At 33.0% G+C, this 26657-nt stretch overlaps 1 protein-coding gene across 3 annotated transcripts in view; it reads right to left on the reverse strand.

The window, feature by feature from the left end:
* Positions 1–79: 79 nt before the first annotated feature.
* The window catches only part of hspbap1 (hspb associated protein 1), a 26754-nt gene continuing 176 nt past the window's right edge, over positions 80–26657 (reverse strand). The window contains exons 1-8 of one of the 3 annotated variants that reach the window (XM_005167828.6): positions 26656–26657; positions 26253–26434; positions 24476–24660; positions 20718–20854; positions 14135–14306; positions 8443–8526; positions 5098–5208; positions 80–1846 (exon numbers count right to left, since the gene is read on the reverse strand). The exon at positions 26656–26657 is cut by the window's right edge and continues 176 nt beyond it. In XM_005167828.6, the coding sequence (XP_005167885.1) occupies positions 1367–1846; positions 5098–5208; positions 8443–8526; positions 14135–14306; positions 20718–20854; positions 24476–24660; positions 26253–26434; positions 26656–26657 (1353 nt within the window). In that variant the 3' untranslated portion in view covers positions 80–1366. 3 annotated transcript variants of the gene reach the window in all.

A 26657-nucleotide genomic window follows, 5' to 3' on the forward strand; every position in this document is an offset into this window, starting at 1 on the left:
AGTTTCTTATAGTCAGTTAAATGTCTTTTGAAAGAGCAGAATCAACAGATATTAAGCAGACAGTCTACTAATACTCAAATGGACCATCAAAATAAAGTGTTACCAAATCCACATTCAGTCAAAAAGTACATTTTATATGTAAAAGACACATTTTTTTACGCTGACCTGCCAAAGCAAACTAAGATCTAGAAAAATGTTTCTTTTTGAACAGTTTAGGGCCTTTAATTGCAAATTTGCTAATCAACTTTTTTTATTATTATTGAACTGTTTGACTCCAAAAAAAGCATAAATATATTTATTTTTCCTCGATTCACGTGATTGGTTTGGGCCGGGTGCGTCTGGCCAAGCTTCTCTGTTCAGGTGATTTCATGTAATTTGTGACTGATGTGGGATGGTAAGGTGACGCTCTCCACATGTATCAAAACCATAGAGCAAACAGACGGCAAAATGGGAAAATGTAAGTTTACGTACTCCTGGTTGGAAAGAGGAGTTTAAACAGAGGCTGAAGCCTGACGCTGAAAACAGCTCCGTAATTTATTCTTTCAAGCTTTGTTTATTCCGAGCTTATCTGAGTCCTATTACACAGTTGTGCTCCACTGATTTAACTACATCAGTTTATTAACAACTGTTTATTAACAGAAAGGTATGATACTGATTAGAACTTGAAGTGACGATGAGGTTTTAAAATATTCTTCTAAAGTCCTAAAAACGTATTTAAATTACCTTTAGGATTCTTGCATATGTCCTGTTTGTTAGCTGTGCTATAATGTTCCTGAGCTTTATGTGGCATTATTTTGACATCTAAAGATCCGAGATTATATTCCAGCCGAATCATGAACTTTATTACAATTCCCTTTAATACTAATACTTTAATAGCAAATTTCTACCCCCAAAATTGTCTGGAAGAGTCAAAATCTCTTTATTTTTAATTTTTTTTTTGTGAGGAAAATGTTTATCCCTGTAAAGTCTGACATGATTATTGGAAAAAATATAGTTCAAGTGGAAGCTTTAGCCCTTATCAACAAGTCTTTCTTTTCAAGTTTTCTTTCTTTCTTTCTTTCTTTCTTTCTTACATTAGGCTTTTTAAGCTCATATAGTTATTCTTGATTATTGATACTATATGAGCTTTAAAAGCCAAAAAAAGCTGAAAAAAATAAAAGAATGAAATTATTATTTTACTTGCTTAAAGTATGGACTATCTGGAAGACGAATTAAAACATGTAGTAAACCTGTGCAAAAGGTTAAAACAAATGATGACACAGTAGACATTATATGGTAAATACATGCACAATGTGAATATACACCTTCTAATCTCACCAAAATGATTGAGTTTTTAATCTATATAAAGTAGCATTTACATGACAAATCAAGAGTGAAGTTCTCTTTGCCGGCACATGATTAGCCTTGTAACCAGAGCGATGACATCAGGGTGAACCAGGCACTCCAGCACATCATTGGTGGAGATGTGCATTTCACCACTTCCTCCTGGATTTTCTGTGTCCTGAAGCACAGACTGACCTGATCTTTGGCCAAGTTTATTATCGCTTCTCAGTTTGTCTTGATCTTTAGTTGTAATCTGGCACTGTGGGGAATCAGTGCAGCTGAAACAACATGAGTCCTTTGTGCTGCTGCATTGAGGTTTCTCAGTTAAATGAACAGGAATGAGATGAGGGCCGAAAGAAACCAAGGAAGGAGGAGACGCTGGACTCTTTAACACTCCACTGAAGTCACGTTTTACAGCCTCTGCTTTAGGCTGATCTTCAATATCGTCTCTCTTCTTGTTCATACAGACCTTTACTGCCAGGTTCAAATACTGCATGTTTTCATCATGAGAAGAAACTCCATCCTAGGGCACACACAACAGTGACGATGGCATGATGTAGTTAAGCAATTCCCAATTTCATTTTTGTACTAAAATAAAATCCACCTTTGTAATTTCAACACTTTTTCTGACCCATTTCTCACACACAGCTATCATAAAGGCTTCAGATTGTTCATTACAACTAGACCCTGTTAACTTGTTAATGATTTGTTTTCACTAAAGGGTTTCATAGATTTTTTTTTTTAATCTGTGTACTTCACCGCAGTACCATTTTCATCTCATACAGTGCATTCGGAAAGTATTCATAGTGCTTAACTTTTCCTACATTTTTTTTATGTTACAGCCTTATTCCAAAATGATTAAATGTATTTATTTCCTCAACATTCCACACACAATACTCCATAATGACAATGTGAAAAAAAGATTTTTTGAAATTGCTGCAAATTCATTAAAAATAAAAAAGCAGAAAAATCACATGTACATAGGTAATCACAGCCTTTGGCGTAAAGCTCTAAATTGAGCTCAGGTACATTCTGTTTCCACTGATCATTCTTGAGCTGTTTCAGCAGGTTAATTGGAGTTCACCTGTGGTAAATTCAGTTGATTGGACATGATTTGAAAAGGCATACACCTGTCAATATAAGCTCCCAGGGTTGACAGTGCATGTCAAGGCCAGAGCCCAGAATAAATCCTATTGAACATTTCTGAAGAGATCTGAAAATGGCTGTACACCATCTCTTCCCATCCAACCTGATAGAGCTTGTAAGGTACGGCAAAGAGGAATGGGCAAAAATCCCCAAAGACAGGTGCCCCAAGCGCTATGAATACTTTCTGCATGCACTGCATTATCTTGTTCAAATCTCTTGTGACCATTTTATTCCTTTTTATTTGTACCTACATCTTTTTTCAGAAGCGCTCAGTGTGACACATGAGTATTACTAAATGAACTAACCCACAGTACACGGCTAACAGGTAAATAAAAGAATGAAATAGATGTGAATGACACATGATTTTGATCATAATCCATCTGTTTTGGTACCACACAGTCACATTCTGAGTTAGCATGGCGTATGTATTACACATTTACATGTTATTTTTCTTTATTATAATTATAACTATTAGAAAAAAAAAGAGGTAGAATTTAAGGCTGCCTGGATTTATTAGGTATGAGTTTGAGTAAAAATTACAGTTCAGCAAGTATTAAGTTCTCATACATTTCTTAAGGTAAAACATTTATAACGGTCTCCAACATCAATTGGTTAAGATGGAGCTGTTTTGACAGGAGCAGTTATGTTTTACGACACATCCAAGCAGTTACAGTTGAAGTCTGAATTATTAGCCCCCCTGTTTATTTTTTCCCCCAATTTCTGTTTAAATGAGAGATTTTTTCTTAAAGACATTTCTAATAGTTTTAATAACTCATTTCTATTAACCATTTTATTTTAATCATTGCCATGATGACAGAAAAATAATATTTTACTAGATATTTTTCAAGACACTTTTATACAGCTTAAAGTGACATTTAAAAGCTTAACTAGGTTAATTTGGTTAACTAGGCAGGTAAAATCTGCAGACTTTTTTTTTTTTTTTTTTTTTTTTTTGCTATTTCTGCGCAGAATTTTGCAAACAATATGAATTTAAGCAGAAGGACTTTGAAAGTATTTTAATTAAAAACTTAATATATGAGATAAAACGTAATACATTTTTAACTTGTATTTAATGTTTGCAATTCAAAACCAATGAGATTTACTTATTAAGTAATCAAACCAAGTCTCTCATATAATATATCTACTAAATGACCGAAAATATTACTCTATAAACTATATTGTAATTAAGTCATATGAACATTTTCATATTAGTCAATAATGTTACTAAAATTATTTTTATAACTGAATAAATATAAATTTACAGACATTTACACAAGTAATATATAGACTTGGGCTAAAAATATCCGAAAATCTGTGGATTTCTGCGTGCACAGATTCCGTGTGGGCCAACACAAAACTAAAAACAACAACAAAAAGTGAAAGTACAATAGTTTTGTTTCCTAGATTGAAAAGAAATTAACATTCATGTTCAGCAAATAAATTAAAATAAATATATTTTGTTACTAATAAATGTTGTCACTTTTAATCAATTTGATGCATTTTTGCTGAACAAGATTGATGAATATCTCTCAAAGTTGGAAAAAAAACTTGAATTAATTTAATCTAAAATAATTCTGCTAAAAAATATAGACTGATGTCAGTGTAATTTTTTAAACTAATCAGTCTAATCAATTAGAAATGTAATTTATTAATGTCCAGAAACATTATTTGAACAACGGCACAGTGTGAAAGTCAGTTAGGCAGAACTTTTGAGTGCTTTACATAGACTTAAGAACTGTGAATCTCCTCTTGTTTGTTTGTTTGTTTGTGTGTGTGTGTGTGTGTGTGTGTTCGTGTGCACATGCTTGTTTATGTGGTTTACAAGGACACAAAATGTTTAACGACAAAGGTATGACCTACTGTAATTGTACTCTTATGTTAAGGGGATTTACAAGATTGTGTCGTCCTCATTCAAAAAGCTTGAAAATGATATTTAATGTGGCCTTGAAACGTTTGTTATAGGATTCCTCTGAGGGTTGTGCTGGTGTACTGGTGGGGTAAGGCCATATAGCAAGCCATTTTACAGTATAAAATACATTATGCCTATGGAGTGACCTCGTAAACCATACAGTTGAAATCAGAATTATTAGCCCTCCTGATTTACAAGCCTGTACAGTATATATTTCAACCCAATTTCTGTTTAACGAATATTTTCATTTCCGAACATAATAGTTTTAATAACTAATTTCTAAAAACTGATTTTATCTTTGCCATGATGACAGTCAATAATATTTGACTAGATATTTTTCAAAATACTAGTTTTCAGCTTAAAGTGACATTTAAAGGCTTTACTAAGTTACTTAGGCAAGTTAGTTGGCAAATCATTGTACAATGATGGTTTGTTCTGTAGACTATCAATCAAAACAAATATTGCTTAAGGGGGATAATAATATTGATCTTAAAATGTTTTTTAAAAAATGAAAAACTGCTTTTATTCTAGCTGAAATAAAATAAATAAGACTTTCTCCAGACGAAAAAATATTATAGGAAATACTGTGGAAAATCCCTTTCACTGTTAAACACCATTTGGGAAATATTTGAAACAGAAATTTACAGGAGGGCTAATAATTTTGACTTCAACTGTATATACAAGTGTGTTTTTGTGTGTTTGCAGGAGAAAGGTAACACCTCAGTAGGATTGAGCCATTGGTCGCTGTTGTCTAGACTCGGGCTGCTTTTCACAGCACATACAATGGTCTTCGTAAGGGCTTCTGCTACTCTGGCCTCATCATCCATGTCCTGAAACACAAAGACACAACAGCAACTTTTACAGCTTTTCTGGCATTAAGGTGAGAACACGCACCTGACAAAATTTAAGATTAAAGGCTTTTTGGCTTTTCTAGTTTCTATTATTTCGACACACAGATCGAAAATACTTCAGTTGAAAAAATATAGACTTTTTCATTTAGCCTTTATTTTTAGTTATGAGTTTAAACAAAACTTATTTCCAGAAAAGTTTATATTCATGATACCAATGTTTGAACATAAGAATAGAAAATAAATATATATTTGATAAAATAAACCAACGCATAAATTGCAATACATACATATGAAGTCAATATTTGTATTAATTTATTTTTTAAATATTTCCTAAATTATGTTAAACAGAGCAAGGAAATTTTCACAGTATGTCTGATAATATTTTTTCTTTTGGAGAAAGTCTTATTTTTTTTTTTCGGCTAGAATAAAAGCAGTTTTGATTTTTTTTAAAAAACATTTTAGGGACAATATTATTAGCCCCTTTAAGCTATTTTTGATAGTCTACAGAACAAACCATTATTATACAATAACTTGCCTAATTACCCTATCCTACCCTAACCTGCCTAGTTAACCTAATTAACCTAGTTAAGCCTTTAAATGTCACTGTAAGCTGTATAGAAGTGTCTTGAAAAACATCCAGTAAAATATTATTTACTGTCATCATGGCAAAGATAAAATAAATAAGTTATTAGAAGCAAGTTATTAAAATTATTATGTTTACAAATGTGTTGAAGAAAATCTCTGTTAAACAGAAATTAGGGAAAAATAAACAGGGGGCGAATCATTCGTATTTTTAACTGTAGCACATCTTTAACTGTATTTTTAAAAGACCTTTTAAGTTTTTTCTCCTTCACTGAGCCATAAATCTCCATTTCAGCAGCACTAACACCGAACATTGCAGTTTTATCGACATCTGTGTTCTTACATTTATTTTTGGAAGAGGGATATCTTTAAACAGAATATGTCTATTATATACAACATTTTAGTCTACAAAAAAGTGAAACATCCTTCTTATTTTGGCTGTTTGCATTAGTTTCTGAATTGTGGAGTGATGAAAAGAGATGTGCAAGCTTATACGGTATACTGGCATATTGGAAAGCTCTGTGATTATGCAAGATGTGTTTTACAGCTAGAAATTGCAGCATCTCAGCATGAAAAAAAAAAACGCACTGAGCAGAAGCAATGCTTTATAGCAAATTATTCAGCAGAGTTATAAATATGGCGCTGTGATTTCTACAATGTGGAACACGTGAATCACAGAATCTAGTCATAAAAAGGGAATTTATTAACAGTGTTACGAGGAATAAATCAGAAGTAGTGCTGTTCACCTAATCGGACAGCAAGGTGGGCAAGTGTTCTTTCTAACTGCACAACAATAAATTAGGTCTATTTAATAATGCATACATAATGAAAAATGTAAGTGGGTACGGAAAGTATTCAGACCCCCTTACATTTTTCATGCTTTGTTATATTGCAGCCATTTGATAAAATCAGTTCAAAGTAAGTTTTTGCCTTATTAATGAGCACACAGCCACCCATATTGACAGGGTGTAAATAATTAGGATTATGTGATATTTCAATTTATCTTTTTCTAATAAATCTGCAAAACTGTCAACAATTCTGTGTTTTTGGTCAATATGGGGTGCTGTGTGTACATTGAGGAAAAAAATTACTTAAATGATTTTAGCAAATGGCTGTAATATAACAGAGTGAAACATTTAAGGGGGTCTGAATTCTTTCTGTTTCCACTGTATATATTTTTTTGATTGAACTTAACCAAGTAATAAAATTTGAGGATAATAAAATAATTTGAGGATAAATATTTCATTGAGTCTACCTGTCCCCCCAAAAGTGTATTGTACAAGTTGTAAAATTGTAATATAAAATTGAGTTTCATGTTGATGTTTTCAATTGACTTGACAAGCAAATAAATCAGGGTATCCGTGGGGTCTTAAAATGTCTTAAATTTAAAAAAAACAATTTTAGGCCTTAGAAATTCATAAATTCACTGAATATTGCCTTGTAGGTCTTAAATCATTTTAAACGGCTCTTTAATTTCCTTTTGTTTATGTAAAGCTACCTTTCCCAGTACTGGGTTGTGACTGGAAGGGCATCGGCTATGTAAAACATATGCCAGACCAGTTTGCGACCCTTGATAAATCAGGGACTAAGCTGAAGGAAAATGAATGAATGGATGAATTAATGTAAAGCTACCTAATCGATCCAATGTATATTCAAACACCAATAATCCATCCCAATAAAACGTTTAGCCAAACTATATTCATAACTAATATTAGAACAGTCTGTTGTGCATACATGTAGAGTTTTTGTACACAGCTGGTTCTGCTTGTTTTGACAGTTTTTTTTAAATATATAAGAAATATAAAATCTAAAATAACTAATTTGACGGGCAAGTACATTTTTCTCTGCTTGACCATTAAAAAAAAAAAAAGGTCTTAAATTTGACTTGGTAAAACCTGCAGAAACCCTGTAAATATTATTACTAATATTTAATGTTATTATTGAAACTATGAATTGAAATTTTAATGTTATTAATGTAACTATTAAAACAAAGTCCATAAAAATTAATAAAAATAAATTAATTTCAATATAATAATATTATTAGAAGTAATATTAATATTCATATTTATATTATTAGTAGTAATATTAATATTAGTAGTAATATCAATATAATAATTTAATAAATATAAAAATCAGGCAACTAGTTTGATTAATAAAAACATATGTAACTAATAAAACAAATTCCAGAAAAAAAGATTCATAAAAAATAATTAAAATATAATATTATTATTAGTAGTAATATAATTAATAATATAAATATTAGCTGTACTATAAAATAATTTAATAAATTAATTAGAAAGTTAAATTAATAAAAATGTGTACTTATTAAAACAGTCCAAAAAAAAAAACATATTAATAAAAATGTAATTAATTACTTAAAACATAATATATATCGTAGTGGTAATATTATTAGTAATATTAATAATAGTAGAAATTTAAAATAAGTTTATATTTTTTAAATAAATTAATCAGACAATTAAACAAATAAGATTAATAAAAAATATGTAACTATTAAAAAAAAGTGTAGAAAAAAATCCTAAAAATAAAATTAATTACAATTTAATATTATTTTATTAGTAATATTATTAGTAATATTAATATTAGTAGTAATTAATACATAAATCTCAATACCATCTCAATCCAGGAGTTCACACTGACAGTCACTGGATCCACTGACTCCACATAGTGCCACCAGTGTCTGGGCACAAACAGGACCTGATCGAAGACAACAGCAGACACTCATTATCACATATTTTATCATTGTTATAACAATCTGACTACAAGCTACATTTTTAACACTGATGTCACACTTTCTTAGTGTTTAATTTGTTCCTCTATTGCTTCAATGACAACAGCCTATTGAAGTTGCATTAAAATGTATGTCAATTTAAGCTTATGCTTCAATAAAAGAGCAACGCATTTCCCAGTACAATATCAGAAGCGTTTTTAACCCAACTGAAAGTGCAAATTGAAAAACTCTTTTCCACCAGATGGCAGCTGTGCTCCATATATCCTCACATAATTTAAGTCAGAGAAAAATCAATACCCTAGCAATATTTATAAGACTAGATGGGGTCAATCGATTTTTACACGCAGGGGTTTTTATTCCAAGCAAACTCCCGATAATAATGACAACAAAGGAGTAATCAATTATTCAGTCAAATGTCAGAAACAGATCCTTGAAAAAGAAAAACGGAGCCAGAGGTGCTGGAACAGACAAAGTTAGGTGAAGAGAAAATAAGTTTTTTTTAAGAGTGTTAATTAATATTTTATCATTTCATATAAATTATGTAAACACTATACATAATTTTATTGTTTGTTTTATTGACTTTGTGCTTTTGTCATTTATATTTGTATTCAATTTTGTAACTGACAACATTTGAGATATATTTTTAATACATTTTAAAAGTAACCATTTGATTTGAACTTTATTTTTTAAATAAATTTATTACAGTTTTATTAACAAAAAACAACACTAAAAATATAACAATATTTGCAAATCTTGTTAAAATGCTTTTGCCATTTTATTATGTTTTTTTTAAATAATCGTATGCAAACAAACACACTAAATGACAAGAAATGTTAGGAGTAGCCTTTTTTACAAAATAAAACAAAAATACATCAAACTCATAACTTTAAATTGTAAATCCAGAGACAATAATTTTTTTTTTTTTTATTTCAGGTGCCCTCCTAATGTTTTCCATAACTGTACATATATGTGTATTTGTTTTCCTTTCACAATACAAAATGTTCTCCAATTCATCTCCATGCTAAACCTATTCTTATTTGAACTTAATTTTTTTCATACTTTATTTATAAGGTTTTTTTATATACATTTGCACAAAACAGAAAAAGACAGTCAACAACAACAAAACAGAATATATAAACAAATATCCCCAACACTACTTACCCTTTTGTGGCTTTAACAGAAGATATACATAGCTAACAGTCTGCAAACATACATTCCTCGAGCGTCACCCAAATGCACAGCAAGTGTACATATAGAGTGCATACACAACTTCATTACAGTAATGACAAAATGCAAAAAGATATACGATACACATAAAAAGTGAACAGTTCAGTGTGTGATAAAAGGAAGGTTCTGTACACTTTTCTTACAAGCACTGCCATTGTGAAAGGCATTGCAAGGTTATAGCGACATGAAAGAGAAATAAAAAAAATAAAATAAAAAATAAAATAAATAAAATAAAAAAATACATAAAGAAAAAAGGGGTTCAATTTTTAAACAAAGAATGACAAAACTCTTCTTTTTAATCAAATGTTAATATTTGACTTCATTTCAGTGCTTTTGCTATTGTATTGTATTTTTTGCTTATGTTATGCAACAAAAAACACTTAATGACAATATTTTTTTCAAATTTGGAAGAAATTTCATGAGTAGCCTAGTTTACAAAATCAAACAAAAAATAAACTCATAACTATAAATTGGAAATGCAAGGAATTTTCTTTTAAATTTCAAGTGCTCTCCTAATTTTCTCCATAGCTGTTCACATGTATGTGTATTTATTTTTCATTCACAATACAAAATATAATTTTTGGTCATCATATTCACCCCTATGTTAAACCTATGTGGTCATAAAAAAAAAAAAAAAAAAAAAAAACTAGCCCTCTAAACAGAACAACATGCAAATGAATCTGATCGGAATGTGATATCGTAATATCATATGTCGTAACTTTGGTCGTAATATCATCCTTAGAGCTAGGGCTGCACAATATATCACCTCAGCATCGATATCGCAACGTGCGAATCTGCAATAGTCAAATCGCAAGATATGCAATGTTGTGTTGGGATTGTAGTTGACCAGAAAATAGATTTTTTTTAGGTACGCATGTGACCATGCAGGATTTCATATGCGGATATAAACCATTTAATTGCATTTAATTATTGACTAGAGTAGTCAACATTTGAAGTGGATCATAAAAGTGTTTCAGATTTGTCCTAAGACAAGAATGGATGTTGCTGAATACTTTTATAAAAGGTTTGAGTGTAATTTAAAATTTGATCTTTTAATTTCTGTGCCTCAATACTGTTAGACTCTCCAGAAAACCATAAAGCACTGTTTATTTTATTTGTATCTTTGTTTTTGATTACTTTATGCTTGTGATATGTTTATTATGTTTTACGCAGGCACAAAATCATTACAATTATAATAAAATTATGAATTCTTTCCAAATAGAGTTGTTAGTCGTATTGTAAAATTCTATTCATATCGCAATGTATAATGTATAAAAAACGAAATATCCCAATGTCTGTTTTTTTCCAATATTGTGCAGCCATACTTAGATAGAACCATTCAAATTTAGTACAGGGTAGTGGACATTTTAATAACATCGGCTCTTAAAAGTCCAACCTCTGCAATGAACACACCTTTCATAATTTTTTTTTTACCTCAAATAATTCAGAGCTCAAGCCACACTGTAAATACAGGCATTGTTTCGGCTATAGTTTCCCGTTTGTTCACTCTCACAGAGAATGAAGTTTGTGTCTCTCCTCTTCATTAGTATGCTGTGTAAAGTGTGCGAGCGCTGTGTTGGACCGCCGCTAATTGCCTTGCCACCGTCTCGCCTCTCAAAGAGCTTGATCAGAGAGCTTTCACACACACATACACACACGCTGCTTGAATCTGAAGGAGGACGGTATGCTACAAAACACACACTGCTTTATTCTGTCACTAAAATACACAGATAGCAGACTGATTGTTGTGATGCGAGATTCAAAAAGACACTCGAGGGAACATCATGTTGAATGTCTTTTGTAAATGTACCATCAATGACGTCACATCACTTGTTGGTCAATTAAGGAAGTCTTCATTTGATTGTGTGTGAATTATACACTGGATTTTCTGCGTCACATGGCATTTAAAACAAGGCCTTTTTCATATCTACATTTTTAATGATTACATATTTGTAAGTTCAGAAATCCATTTGCACAAAAGGTAAATGCGACTTTCCTTTAGCTCATAATTCTGACTTTTTTACTCCTCAAAATAGCTTGATGTGAACTTTGCATGTTCTTAAGGTAGAGTTGTGGGAAATATTGACAAAATCAAATGCAATTCTGACTTTTCTACTCACAATTCTGATTTCTTAAACTTCAATTGCTAGTTTCAAAGTCCAGTTCTGAAGGGAGGAAGGCTATTTGCAAGTTTATGTTAAAATTCTAAATTTATAACTTGGAGTTTTAAGTTCATGTTATGCCATACCATGTTCTGTATGACAGCATTTAGACTTTCTTGTAAAATATAATGATGATGGAAGAAGTTGTGGTAGGTTATTCGGGATGTGGTGGGTTTCTTTAGGTTATTAAAGGTGTTTTCTGTCACTACATGTTTAGGCTGCAGAAATACATTCAGTGTAAGCTGCACGATTAATCATAAAAAAAAAATCGGGATCTGAACACACACGTAACATAATAATAAATGATGGTGATCTGCATGTTTATTAATCCTTCAAATCACTGCAATCAAATCTGAGTTAGTTATGAAGTTACAAACAATCAAATAACACAGAGGTAATGAGATAACAGTTTATAATCTAGATAAAACCTAGATAATAAAATGATTATGGCAAAGATTAAAATCATCGTCATATGAATTTAACTTGATGCTCAAAAATTAAAGTTGTCAGCAGCAATTACATTATTTAACCAAAAGGTGGTGACAACCAGCCATAAAAATATGCCACTGAATAATTCTTCAAAAATGACACATCTAGTAATGAAATGAGTGAAAAACTGAATCATTTATTGAAAATTAGACTAAAATAAAAATGATTTGTACAAATTGTTAGATTTCTACATTTTGCATTATCAGCAACAGTTGTAGTAACAGTGAATTTTTTCACTGTAATGAATATTTTACAGCTTATTTTTATTCAGTTGATTATTTCTTTATTTTATTATTAGTAGTAGTTTTTCTTCATTTGGTTTTTATTGAAGTTTCCAAGTTTACATACAGAAACAACCAAACATCAGAATGCAGAAATTGTAAAAGTAAATGAAATGATGAAATACAAAAAAAATTCCATGAGTAAATAAATATGGAAGGTACATTAATGATACAAGGACATTATAAGAAAAATCAAATAATTACACTCATAACTGTTTTATATATCATTAAAAAGAAAACAGATAAAACTAATTTGTTGTTTTTAAGTTACAATTCTATTGTGTACTTTTTTTAACCATTTTGTGGCATCCAGTCTACCCTTTTTAGGAAAAATGTATTACCTAAACTATATACATATGAAACTGAGGATGGTACTTTTAGGGTCTTAAATGTACATTTTATTTATTTGTTTATTTTTAAATAGGTATTTTTCTTCTCACTGTCTTTTATGTTTTCTCTCATTACAAACAATAATAGACAAAATAAAATTCACTTCTTTCTGACTATACATCATTTTATTTTCAATAAAATTACTGGTTCCAAGTTCTGTTTGTCAAAACTAAAAGTGACTTGCAGTACTGTTTTTTTTAAATGGAAAGCAAATTAAATTTGTCTCCTGTTTTTGGCTGATCCGAAAAATGGTCCGATCCGTGACAAAAAACCATAACATGATTCAAACTGTAAAATTTGTAATCCAACACACCACTAATTCTTGCACAGCCAGACATATAGAGTTATGGGATTGTTTTGGAAATAACATACATTGAACCAATCATCTTGTATTCCCTTTAAGAGCGAGTTGTGGACACACCATCGAGGATTTGCTATTTACATGGCGGACTTTTTAAGCTGAAAAAAAAAATCAACACTTCAGCTGTGAGGATTTGCTCGTGCATAAGGTTAACGCTAGCAGATCGACATTGGATTTGCACCAATGGCCCCTGAGGTGAAGAAGGCATGGGAGGAGGTAGGGTTTTGAGGTGTAGACAATAATAATCTTTTACATCTATATTTTCCATATTTAAAGATGTTAGTGTGCTGCTGTGCATCCTTGTGTGTGTAATAAGCAATGTGGACCAATGTACTGTATAAATGCATATCATTAACGTGCTCTTTAAATAACAAAAAAGCCTACAACATTGACTTTAGATCAGCCTTTAGTTGGTCAATAGCATGGTTTATTTCAGTTGCTTCAAAATAGCAACACATCAACTACGAAACTTAACAAACCTCCTTTTCAGACCAGCACAAATGCATTTCCTATTTAAACAATGTGGCGCAAGACAGGAAAATCATACCTGTGCCAGGCTGAAACTAGCAAAAAACAACTGCATTGTTCCTGATGCCAGGTCTATGATAGCACCCTAGGTGTTTTAATTATTCTTGAATTGTCATAAAATGTCATGAAGGCCTACCTGACCAGGCTGCAGTGTGACGGTGTAAAGCCGAGCTCGTCCATATGCTGGGAACTTCTTCAGGTCAGGCCGAATCACATTGACATGACTAAATACGCTGGACTCCTCATATGGTACACGTGTTGGGTATAGACAGGCTGTGTCATCAGGAGGGAAGAGATGCCATCGTTTTCTGGTGAAACAATGACAAATACCATAAAGACGGCATAACCACACAGAACAATATATAGAAATATTTTGAGTATGGTTTGCATTGCCGGCGATAAGTTGGACTTGTTTCCAGTGCATGTTAGACTCCAGCAGGGCTGCCCTTTGTCACCAATTCTGTTCATAATTTTTATGGACAGAATTTCAAAGTGCAACCTTGGGCTGGAGGGGGTTCAGTTCGGCGACCACAGGATTTCATCTCTGTTATTTGCAGAGGATGCTGTTCTGTTGTCTTCATAGAGTATGGACCTTCAGCATCCCTTTTGTTGGGGGGGGGGGGGGGGGGGGGTGCTGCTGAGTGTGAAGCAGCTGGGATGAGAACCAGCACCTCCAAGTCTGAGGCCATGGTGCTCCAGCGGAAAAAGGTGGTTTGCCATTTCCAGGTTGGAGGAAAATCCTTATCCCAGGTGGCGGAGTTGGGGTTTTGTTCACGAGAGAGGGAAGGATGGAACATGAGATCGACAGGCGGATTGGTGCAGCGGCAGCAGGAATGCGATTGATGTTACGGTCAGTTGTGGTAAAGAAGGAGTTGAGCCGAAAGACAAAGCTCTCGATTTACTGGTCAATCAACGTTTCTACTCTTACCTATGGTCATAAGCTTATGACCGAAAGGTCAAGATCTCGGATAAAAGCGGCCAAAATGAGTTTCCTTTGCAGGGTGGCAAGGCACACCTTTATAGGTAGGCTGAGCTGCTCTGTCACCCGGGAGGAGCTCAGAGTAGAGCAGCTGCTCCTCCACATTGAGAGAAGTCAGCTGAAATGGCTCCGGCATCTGTATCGGATGCCTCCTGGATGTCTACTTAGGGAGGTGTTCCAGGCATGTCCCACGGAGAGGAGACCCAGGACATGCTGGAGGGACTATGTCTCTCAGCTGGCCTGGGAACAACTCGGGATTCCCCCAGAGGAGCTGGAAGAAGTGTCTGGGAAGAGCAGAGTCTGGGGTTCTCTCCTAAAGGCTGATTTATACTTCTGCATCAAGTACACGCATATGCTACGGCACAGCCTACGTGTGGACACATAAGCCCCTTTCACACATACAGACCTTTCCGGAAAATTACTGGCAATTTTCCGGAAAGGTTGTATGTGTGAACAGGCCCTTTTTGAAAATACCGGTAAATTCGTTCTGGCTATTTTCCGGAAAGAGAAGTTGTAACATTACCGGCAATTTGCCGGAATGCTGCGCTGTGTGAACGCAGAAGGAATATTTCCGGAATAAGCGCGTGCACGTCTAGAACGTGCTGACGTAAGACTTCTGCTTTAGCCAATCACAACAGTCAGACGCATTTACGTCCGCGCGGTTTGTGAGAATAAAAGCCTTTGAATATTTTTCCAGACGCATTTAGCTGCTAGAAGTTAGTCAGATAACGTCTATATGTTCTCCTTAATGCCAACTGTGCAAATAATCATCGATAAGATGCTTATGATAAGCCGTTGTTTGTTTACCTTCAAGCTTTGCGTGTGCCCATGAAACAGCCTGTGAGCGCCTGCACACGCACATATTATGAACATCTCGACATGCGAATATGATCCTGTGAAAGTTGTTTACAATATTGATCATCAAAAGAGTTTGTAATTTAGTCAAATGTTTACAAATACAAGCGCAGCCGTTTAAAGCTCATTTGTGGTGAATGATGTCAGAATTTACCGGTATTTTGGAATGGATGTGTGAATGCTCTTTTCCGGAAAATTTCCGTAACGTCCTCGCCTGTGTGAACAGCGCTTTTTTGTATATACCGGTAAAGTCGTTCCGTAAATTTTCCGGATATTTACCGGTATCACTGTGTGAAAGGGGCTATTGTCCTCGCCTTAGGATGTTGGTGACGCTGACGCGCATCTTTCAAAATATTTACTACACGTTGCAACGACTTGTAGCGCAAGCTCTGTGATCGGTCGGCTTGGTAGTGCTGATGAGTGTGGGCAGCCCTGCGAGACTTATGCAGCGAGTGTTTACAAGTGTGGAGTCCCGTAAAGGAGCTCTAGATGGAAACTGTTGTTTTGTGTTAACCTTATGATTTAAGTTGTTGCACGTCTGCCAATTCCAGCCTCAAAATGAGCGAGTTTGAGGCACTTGTACATTTAAGGTAAACAAACATTACACAAAGGAACATGAACATCTCACTGCCAGCTAGCGTTTCGGACGTGTTATTGCAGAGCAACAGAAACAGCATGCAGAAGTATAAATGCATGGCAATGCGCAAGGCATGTGCCATGGGTCACGTCGATCTCTTGATGCAAAAGTATAAACCAGGCTTAAGACTGTTGCCCCCACGACCCAGCCCCGGAAAAGCAGATGAAAATTAGATGAGATTGTATAATCTTCATTACATATATGCCGTATCAATCTTTCTTGAAAAGCTAAAATGTTAAATCCCTGTGCCTAAATGCTTTAAACTGGCTAGAAATGCGTACACCGTCACGTGCCATAAAAATATGCAAGTGATCTTTTTTTTTTTGCTGATTTTATAATTAATTATTGCAATTACTACACAATCATGTGTGTTTAAAACTCCTGCTTAATCATAACCCTGAAACTATTGTGGATGTGCATGTTGCTATATCGATGCTAAAATGCCCTAATGTTGACACACCGATGAATGGGAATGCTAGCAGATTAGCTTTCTCAAACTACGAAGAAGCTACTTGCAAGTGAGATTACACAATTCTGCGACTTCTGCGGCAGGCAATCTTGACACGAGGAGTCTCAATGAGCAATTATAGAGACAAGACGAGCCCCACAGAGAGATAAGATGGTGGAGGAGGTTCTGCATTATCAGCTTCAGCTTCTCTCAATAGAGCAAATAACACCTCTCGATAGCTGCTCACGTCAATGCTCTCTCCATTTCTTGTGAGCCTCCTTTTGAATGCCTTTTCTTTCAGCAACCCTGGATTGAATCAGAAACCTTAGCATAAGGCGAGATAGCGCTCTTGTCAATATTTGAAGGAATCACATGGCGTTCCTATAAACCGTGTTCATAGAATAAGCCAAATTGGCAGTTTTGCCCGAGGCTTATCTTGTCCAGGGATTTATCGACAGCTGCTCATCAAAAACTAGTCTCAGTTAAACCGTAAAAAGCAGAAGGGTTCATACAAGTGCACGAAAATACAATACAATAGCAGTATTATGGGTTCTTTTTTTTATTAAATGGTGACATTCACCCCTTGAAATTGGTTTTCTGGGGCATTTAAGAGGGCACATTGTTTCTAACATATGTCAGATAGTTCAGTTGAATCGGCTACCTGCTATATGACATATATCATTGAAATAGGTGTCATGACAATTCACTCTTGTCTCTGTGGCACTCGATTCAGCCAAAAGAAAAAGAAGAAAATCTAGCATTCGCTTACTTTGTCACAACATATTGGTGTTGTCAGCTAATGTACTACAATATACTTAGGTACTAAAATGACTAAAACTGAAATATAAATAAATAAAAGGTTATTGTATAACTAGAAACTTTTACAATTAAAAGAAATGAAAAACTTTAACTTCAAATTAACACAAACTTTAGAATGATTTGCCATAGAATTTAATCCACCCTTTTGTTCCACAGTCATTCACAATACGTTATTAGTTAGACGGCCACTGGATAATTTAAAACAATCTAATTTTCATTTCAATATACCATGATTAACCGCACAAGACATATTTACCTTCACCTTCAAAAACATTATTTCACAGGAAAATAACATATAAATTATCACAATTCACTTATTCATGTCTACATCAATACAATGAAATTCTGACTGTCCAAAACATTAAAAAATACATTTTCATTTAATTTATGAATCCAAAACGCTTCTCTTTGTAATAATCTTTTATTCTGATTACCTCCTCTACGTTACTCAAATACATCTTTGATTCCTTTATATTTAGTTGTTAAACGTCATAAAATCTATAAAATGTCTTGCTACTGCTGAAGTTATATCTTGTCATCGTTTGCAGAAATTGTGCGGCAAGTCAGAATTTGGTAAAGTGTAAAGAATTTTTGCAACAGGTAAAAATATAAAATAAAAACCTGTATTACCTGCTCTACTCATAATGTGTTCTAGATGTTAAAATGTCAGTGCCAAAAGATATACACAGGGAAGTCAGTTGAAGTTGCGATGTAGTGAACATAAATAAAGTATACGACGACATGGTACAACTTCAGCAGTAGCAAGACATTTTTATAGATTTTGGACATGACGTTAAACAACTAGAATGCTTAGAAATGGAAGAAGTATTTAAGTCACATAGATGAGGTAATCTGAATAAAAGATTAATACAAAGAGAAGCGTTTTGGATTCATAAATTAAAATCACTCACACCAAGAGGAATAAATGAGGAGTTGGACCTTTCTGCGTTTCTTTAATGGTTTTTTGTTTAGCTATAATACTGTGAATCATGGATTTTGAGCATGTAATGATACAAATAATGAGATAGAACATTTTTCTTTTTTAAATGTTTTGGACTGTCAGAATTTAATTGTATTGATGTGGACATAAATAAGTGAATGATAATAATTGATATGCTATTTTCCTGTCAAATAACATTTTTGAAGGTGAAGGTAAGTATTTCTACTGTATTTAATTAATGTATTGAAATGAAAATGAGATTGCTTTTAGTTATCGAGTGGCCATCTAATTAATGACGTAATGTGATTGACTATGGGACAAAAGGGTGCAGTAAGAGAATTGTGTCACAAATTGAGAAAGGCATTGTGCTGAAACGTCTGTGTTTTGTATCACCTGAAGAATGTAAAATAAAAACTTTAAAAAGCAATTATTTACTGAGTGCAAATCATGACCTTCTGAATGACAAGATTAATGCATCAAAAAAGTTTCTAGTGTGCAGGGCAAACTTCATTACTAGAATTTAATGGAAATAATTAGTATTAAAGAAACAAAAATAAAATACAGCCAGATAAAAATAATAAATAAATATTTTTCAAGAAATGACACGAATATACCAAAATTACAATAATGAAAAAAACAAATAACTTTTAAAAACTGAAGATGCCTTGGACACTAATATATAAAAAAAATATTAAAAGGACATTTCACTAAAAGAAATGAAAAAAAACAAAAAAACAATTGTTTGTCTTAGCAATTGACACAAATAAAATACATTTATGCTCTAAAATTACTAAATTGACATTAAAATAAAGCTAAATACAAAATATGATGTATGCATGCATTAAAAGTTCATTTAAAATATTAAACAATATAAATATAAATAAGACTACAATAAAGATTCTTGAAAATTTAATAATGTTTGCAAACAGAATAACAGAAAAAAAAAATGAACACAACATGCAATTAGCATGATTTGCTATGGAATTAATACTGAAAATAATAAACTGAAATAATTAGTACTAAAGATCACAAAACAATATTAAGAGCTATTAACAATATTAAGAAATATTAAGAACAAAAAAATGAAAATGACAAAAGCACAAATCAATGTTACTACAAGAAATTAAAAAATATATTATATTTACTCATTACCTTTGTAATATAAAAACATGGTATGTTACATTAGCTTTTAGATCGCTTTACTGAATTCCATAATATAAAGATTCAAACATGAAAAACAATTGCTTGCCTAAGCAATTTCCACAAATAAAATAACTTCATGCTCCAAAATGACTACATTAACAAAAAAAAGTTAAACAGAAAATGTGTGTGTGTGTGTGTGTGTGTGTGTGTATTAAAAGTCCAAAAGTTATATCAATGCAGAGTTAATGCTTTACAAATGATTAATTAACTATTGGCTTATGCTTAATAAATGATTCATAGTGTGCAGTTATTATAGTGTTTCCAAATGTTAATACATAGGTAAAATATGAAACAATATATAGACCTAAACCTGGATGAGTTGTTGGTTCATTCCGCTTTGGCGACCCCTGATGAATAACAGGGCTAAGCCGAAGCAAAATTAATGACTGAATGAAAAAATAAATAATACTAAAATAATGTATATTATTGGCATGATATACTATGTAATTTAACTGAAATAATCAGTACTAAAGTTCATAAAACATATATATATACACACACACACACACACACACACACACACACACACACACACACACATACATACATACACATATATATATATATATATATATATATATATATATATATAGATATGTTTTATGAACTTTAGTACTGATTATTTCAGTTAAATTACATAGTATATCATATATATATAATCATATATATATATAAAAGAAAATGACAGAAGCACATAATATTAGCAAAATAAATGAATGAATGAATAAATAAATAAAATAGTGTTAGTAAAATACAAAAAAATGTAAAAATCTAATAATTATTGGGTCTTTTGATAACATTTTAGCCCCTTAAACCTGATTAAGTCCCTGCTACTCACCTGCCTTGAATCTGGAACACAAGATTGCAACCGTAAGAGTCGAGGTGACATGGAGTATTGGCACACTGTGTACCAATCCAAAGTGTGCTGTCACGTCCATCTCGACCAGGAAAGCCAAAGTCAGACCACACCACATCCTGCAGTCATAATGCTTGTGTTTACAAAGAGCGAAAAACAATTTGATCACCAACTGATGTCAATTCTTTTCAATCAAGCAAGCAAGAACCACTCAGAGATGCTGCCCTTGAAGGCAAATAATGAAAGCATTCCCGTGTCCAGGGGACTGTAAATGAGATGGTATGTAATCAGGCCCTCAGCGATGTTTAAACTACCCTATTCGTCATTTAAGAGATGCCCGTGTCCGCGCCCGACACCCTGGCTGCCAGCAAGAATATTGGCACCTCATAAACATTTATTATCATTTACCAAAAAAAATGAAAGCTAGAAATGAACATTAGGCTATTGTTCCCCTGGCTGAGGAAGACAAAGCAAAATAAATTGGCAGAAAATATCATTAAATGTTCACAGAATGACAATGATTCGCCATCGGTTATATTTTAGCGAAATCATAAAAGAGCTAGGACTGATTAATTGCTCTTCGCATCTCATATTTTTCATATTCCCAGTCTTGTGATACATTTTCACGAGCTGTTGTAACAACTTTAGGCTAATAAACAGCTTCAGAGAGCTCGTAAAATAAAAGGTAAGCATCCTCGGGAGACAAGGCAATACATACTAATGAATGTTGGACTGTGTTTATTGATCAGAGCTGATGTCGGTGACGTGCCTCATGTGCTGTTTAACACCACTTCATGAAAAATTGTCTGCTCTTGAGCATAACTGGCATGTGGAAAAAATGGCAAATGGGTTAATGTGCTGCTTGATGAGGTCTGAGAGTATGATTGATGGCGAGAGAAAATGAAGAGAGTACTGTCTTGTCCATTTGTTTGATTGAAATGGAGCTCATTTTAGCTGTTATGAAAAAAACAATTCACAATAGTGGAATGTTGTTGTAATTCATTACAATTTTATATTGCTTGAAGGGTTTGTCCTCTACAGTATCATATTTTAAACTTTAGTTGATGTGTAATGTAGCTGTGTGAACAAACAACATCTCTGAATGTAATACGCTTAAAGATCAATGCAAAGGGAGACTTTGGCTTTTACAGTTAGCTTAGCAAAGCCTACAGTGAATGAAGTTTGGAGACTACAAAAAAAATACATCCAGGCTAGTGAGATCACAAGTGCTTCAGGTTATGCACATTCACCACATGCAGCAAAGGGGTGTAGCCAGAGGCGCTGTAATGTAATAGCAGAGAAAGCTAAAATGCCGTCCAAGCTCTACTATTTTCACAGAGCTTGTTTTGTTTCTGTATTTGGGCTTCCAAAGGACACGACACAAAGAGATGAGCCTACAATTTCATTTAAATTATGTTCCAGAGAATTATAAAAAATATATAGCTAACTTTTAATGAAGGAGAGTTTCAACAATATCTCCCAGTTTAGTGCTGGATTTGGCTAAAAGCTCCTTAAAGAAGGAGCAGCTCCAACTATAATAGAAGAAGCTGTGGATTGTAAGCCACAACCTGTAAGTATTTTTATTTATTAAATTGATCTATGACTTGCACAGTTTCTAGCGTTAACACCATGTTGTAGCGAGGACATAGAAAAAAGGTGTAAACAATGGGAAATGCTGTTTGGCAGCGCTAACAGTTTAGCTACAAAATCATATTTATTGGTCAAACCGCTGTAAACAGTCAAAATCTTCACCAGCGCTGCAGTGTCTCTCTATGCAGCTGCTTTCCCTGCATTCTACATTTTAAAAAACAAACTCGCAAAAGATATGAGAACGTTTCATATCACATACACATGCTTATTCGGAATATATGTGAAAGACACTTGTCTGATTTTATCTTAGAGAGCAGGTGTGAGATTCAGCTGTGTCCTTTGTGTCTTTTTTTTTGGATTCAGGCACAAACTGATACGGTTAATAGCTACTGTAAATGTACTGTACATGCAAAAGTGCATGCTTGTAGGGGTGTGACACTTTTCCTGGTGAAGTGGAGCCGATCCGCGAACCACAGCACATTATGTTAGTTGACCAATCAGAGCCTCTTGAGGACGGGTCTTAAGGAGGAACTAGGAAAACTGACAGCCGTTTTCATGTTATTTGAGTAGCTTTATATAATCAAAGTAGAATATATGAAAAATAACATGATTTTCTACAAATGAAGCAAGAGCACACATTGCTTTGCATCTAATAAACACAACTAAGCCTTAAAATACACTCTAGACCACCCCCCTAATAAAAATAAAACAACTAAATATGTGCATTTTCTAAAACGTTTGGGGGAAATGTGAGTGTTGCTTGCCATGGAAAGTTGCTATGATTTTCTATTGCCAAGATTTTGCTATGGTGTTACAATGTAAGTGATACTAGGGTGTTGCTTTATGGTTGCTAGGATGATCTAGGTGGTTGGTGGGGTGTTGAAAAGCAGTTCCTAAGTTATTTTGGAAGTTGAGTGGATTCTAGAGAGTAGCTGGGCAGTTGCTAGCAAGCAGTTTGCGAAGATGATGTTAGGTACACATTAAAAAAGCTAAATGCTTACTTTTTAGGAAAAAAGTCCAAAATAATAATGCCAAAGACTTGCATCCCCCACTGTCACAATAATCAATATATTGACTTATCGGACAACATATGGCCATGACCTCAATAATCTTTGGTGATGCAATATATATCGCCTGTACAAAAAGCTGATTGTGCAACCTCTCTATCTCTATTGGAGGTGTCAGTGTCAGTATGGTTAAAAAACAACATAGTATTTACTATAAATGACTATCGTATATTTTCATGTTCTAGGTCTTTTTTACCTTGCAGCTTTTTGACAACATTTATCATTATTATTATTATTTATAATGTTTGTTTGTTTGGTATATACATTTTCACATTCTGATTCCAATACCTAATATTACATTGTTAAAATAACTAGAATAAAGTTAAATATTCTTATGAATAATATATCATGTGTTCTTTGGAGTAGCGTACTTATATTAGGATGCTATTATATTGTCATTTTGGCATAAATGAGTAGCATACAATGGTCTCACAATGAAAATAATATAATTTATCACAATATAGTTTGGTGCGATATATCGTACAACAAAAAGTAGATATCATGACAAATGTACACATACACACACGCGCCTATATAAGCATCCATGCGAGATAACAATAGTGAAACATTCAGAAGAACTACTAGTAATTAAACAAATAATAATCATAAATAACATTACTGCTGTTAGTAGTCGTAGTATTACATATTTGAATTGGAATATTTAATTGTTTTACATTAACCTAGGGCTTAGTGGCCACATATGTTGACAGCACATTTTAGCTTTTAAGTGGCGATTTAAAATACTTTGAATGTTTTATATTTTGTTATTTTTAACAGTCCAAAATGGGAAAAACTTTTTTTTAAAACTCTCTGATAGTCAAAACATGTTAAAATTATTAAAATGTTAAATATGCATTACAAAACAGTCAGAAAAAAAGTTTTTATGTAAATTCGGACCATGAGTCCACATATATGGACATAATTTTTCTCTAAAAGTATATCATATCAAAAGATGATACTTAGGTTTTTTTTTCTAATTAGGTTCCAATAGGCCCAAATAGCAAAGAGCAATAAAAAATGCATGTAAAAAAAAAACACCATGGCCCTTAAGAGGATAAAGGAAAAGAAATTTATGAAGTTTACCTGAAACATGGCAGGTTTGTCCTGAAAAAGCTGGGCAATGTATTTGTAATCAGCATAAGCCCAGAATTCTTTGCAGTGATAATCCAAAAATGGCCCAACTAATGGTTCACCATCATTAGCAGTCCAGGACAGAAACTCTTTAATGGTTGCTTCGACGTAGGAACACTCCGTTTCAAAAAGAGGAGCTGGTGTACACAAAGTGAAAGAAATTACTGAATAGGTTATGACCAATTATCCAAGAGAGTTCATTCAAAATGCACCAACTGGAAAATTCCTTCAAAAAGGTGAAAATAATTAAATTAGTTTCATTTTGTATTTCTAATATGACCCTGGCTTCAGTTGGCATGATTTAAAGTGATGAAACTGCATTACTATTCTTGATCAATAATTTTTAAAATAATTTTAGAAGTAAACTGATTGACATTTAATGTTTACTGCATATATTTAGATTTTATTTAAAGAAAACATGTAATAGATCATAGTTTGTTGTAACTTTTTGCCAGAAGGTCCTGAACTAACATTTTGGCACTTAATGTAGTGACCATAAATATGTTTCACAGGCGATGAAATGTATTATTATTTTTTTATAATGAATTAATCAATTAACAAAATACTTGACATCTGGTGAATCACTGTTTCCTATAATCTAGTGTTCATTTTAGACTCTAGTTTCTGCAGGCTCACTATTACAATACTTCTGTTTTCATTAAACAAGGTTAATAAATAGCACCCCGTGATAGAGGAAGTCTTATTATACAATTAAATGTGCTTTCTGTTGACATTCTTGGGATAAAGACTATTTATTTTACTGCAAGTATTCTACAAAAAGCAACTTCATTTGTGCCAGTATACACATTTCTACAGAACACTTATTAACATTTAGTTTCTGTTACACATCCAAATTTTAACATGCTTATTTTATTCCTGTCAATAATGCATACATACTGTAACATACATAAAACAGAACTTTTATCTCTCAGAAATAAAAGATGAGAATTTTATTCACCATCATGTAAAAAGGTGATATATATACATATTTAGTCTGATTTCTCAAGATAACACACTACCTCACTTAAATTGGAAGGGGAAATGGGAGGGATATTTGTGCTTTTGAGAAAGATGTATGACGCTACATTGAGGTAAAGTTGTTTTTTATTCGCACATTCGTCAAGTGTCAACTTGTGACATGCTTTGAATAGCTATTTTTTACCATTCTATTTTAAATATTCAGTCTGAAATCGCATGTAGGTATGACTACAAAACAACATTAGCACAATTTATTTGACTGTGAACAATGTTGAACTTTTGATAGTCATTGGTTGCTAATGTTTTCACTATTTACAATTTGCAAAGAATATTTTTCTGAAAATATAATACTAATAATAATAATATAATAATAATAAGGAGAAAGTCCAAATGTGCGAATTTCAAACCAACTTTAACTCAATGGATGCTAAATATGTGTTTCTCCGCACAAGTAACCTGAAATTATTGTAGTTGCTTGGGGGGATCTAGTCCTGTCCTGTATGTAACAACTGAATGGTTGAAACTAAACTTTAAAAAAATTATAATAATAATTAGGACCAGATCCCCTCTTATTTATTAAAGTTTTTAAGTTTAGTTTCAACCTTTTACTTGTTACATACAGTACATAAAAATTAACTACAAAAAAATGATGTTCTGTGCAACTTGAGTTTTTGGAGTCCAGTATTACTTGATACTCATCAATGCTTATTAAAGCATTAATGCTGTTGAGAGGATAATGTTTGTTGCTTACCCATATCCTCACTTCTTTTCCCAACCCGGAATCGTATCCTCTTTGTAAGGCAGGCTGACAGATGCTCTACAGTCCAGTGTAAAGCTGGCCAGTCTGTGGTCATGTTTAGAAACACAGCAGGTTTCTGTAGAACCTGGACAATTCTTCTCGCCTCTTCTGGTGTGAAAGGTTTTGAGGACATTCTAGAAAACAAAAACATATGGATGATTAAAATAAACAGATTTTGCTTTATACAACACACATAGAAAGTCCTGTCAGTCATTTTTATCTTCCAAATAAATGTAAGAGATTTATCACAGTGAGATTGTGATAGAGTCAAACCCAAAATCAAATATTAGCAGTTAGTTATAACAACTATCAACAGAATTGAATGGAGTTTATATTAAACTGTAAATATATTTACAT

This window comes from Danio rerio, chromosome 9 (assembly GCF_049306965.1).
Source record: "Danio rerio strain Tuebingen ecotype United States chromosome 9, GRCz12tu, whole genome shotgun sequence".
NCBI lineage: Eukaryota > Metazoa > Chordata > Actinopteri > Cypriniformes > Danionidae > Danio > Danio rerio.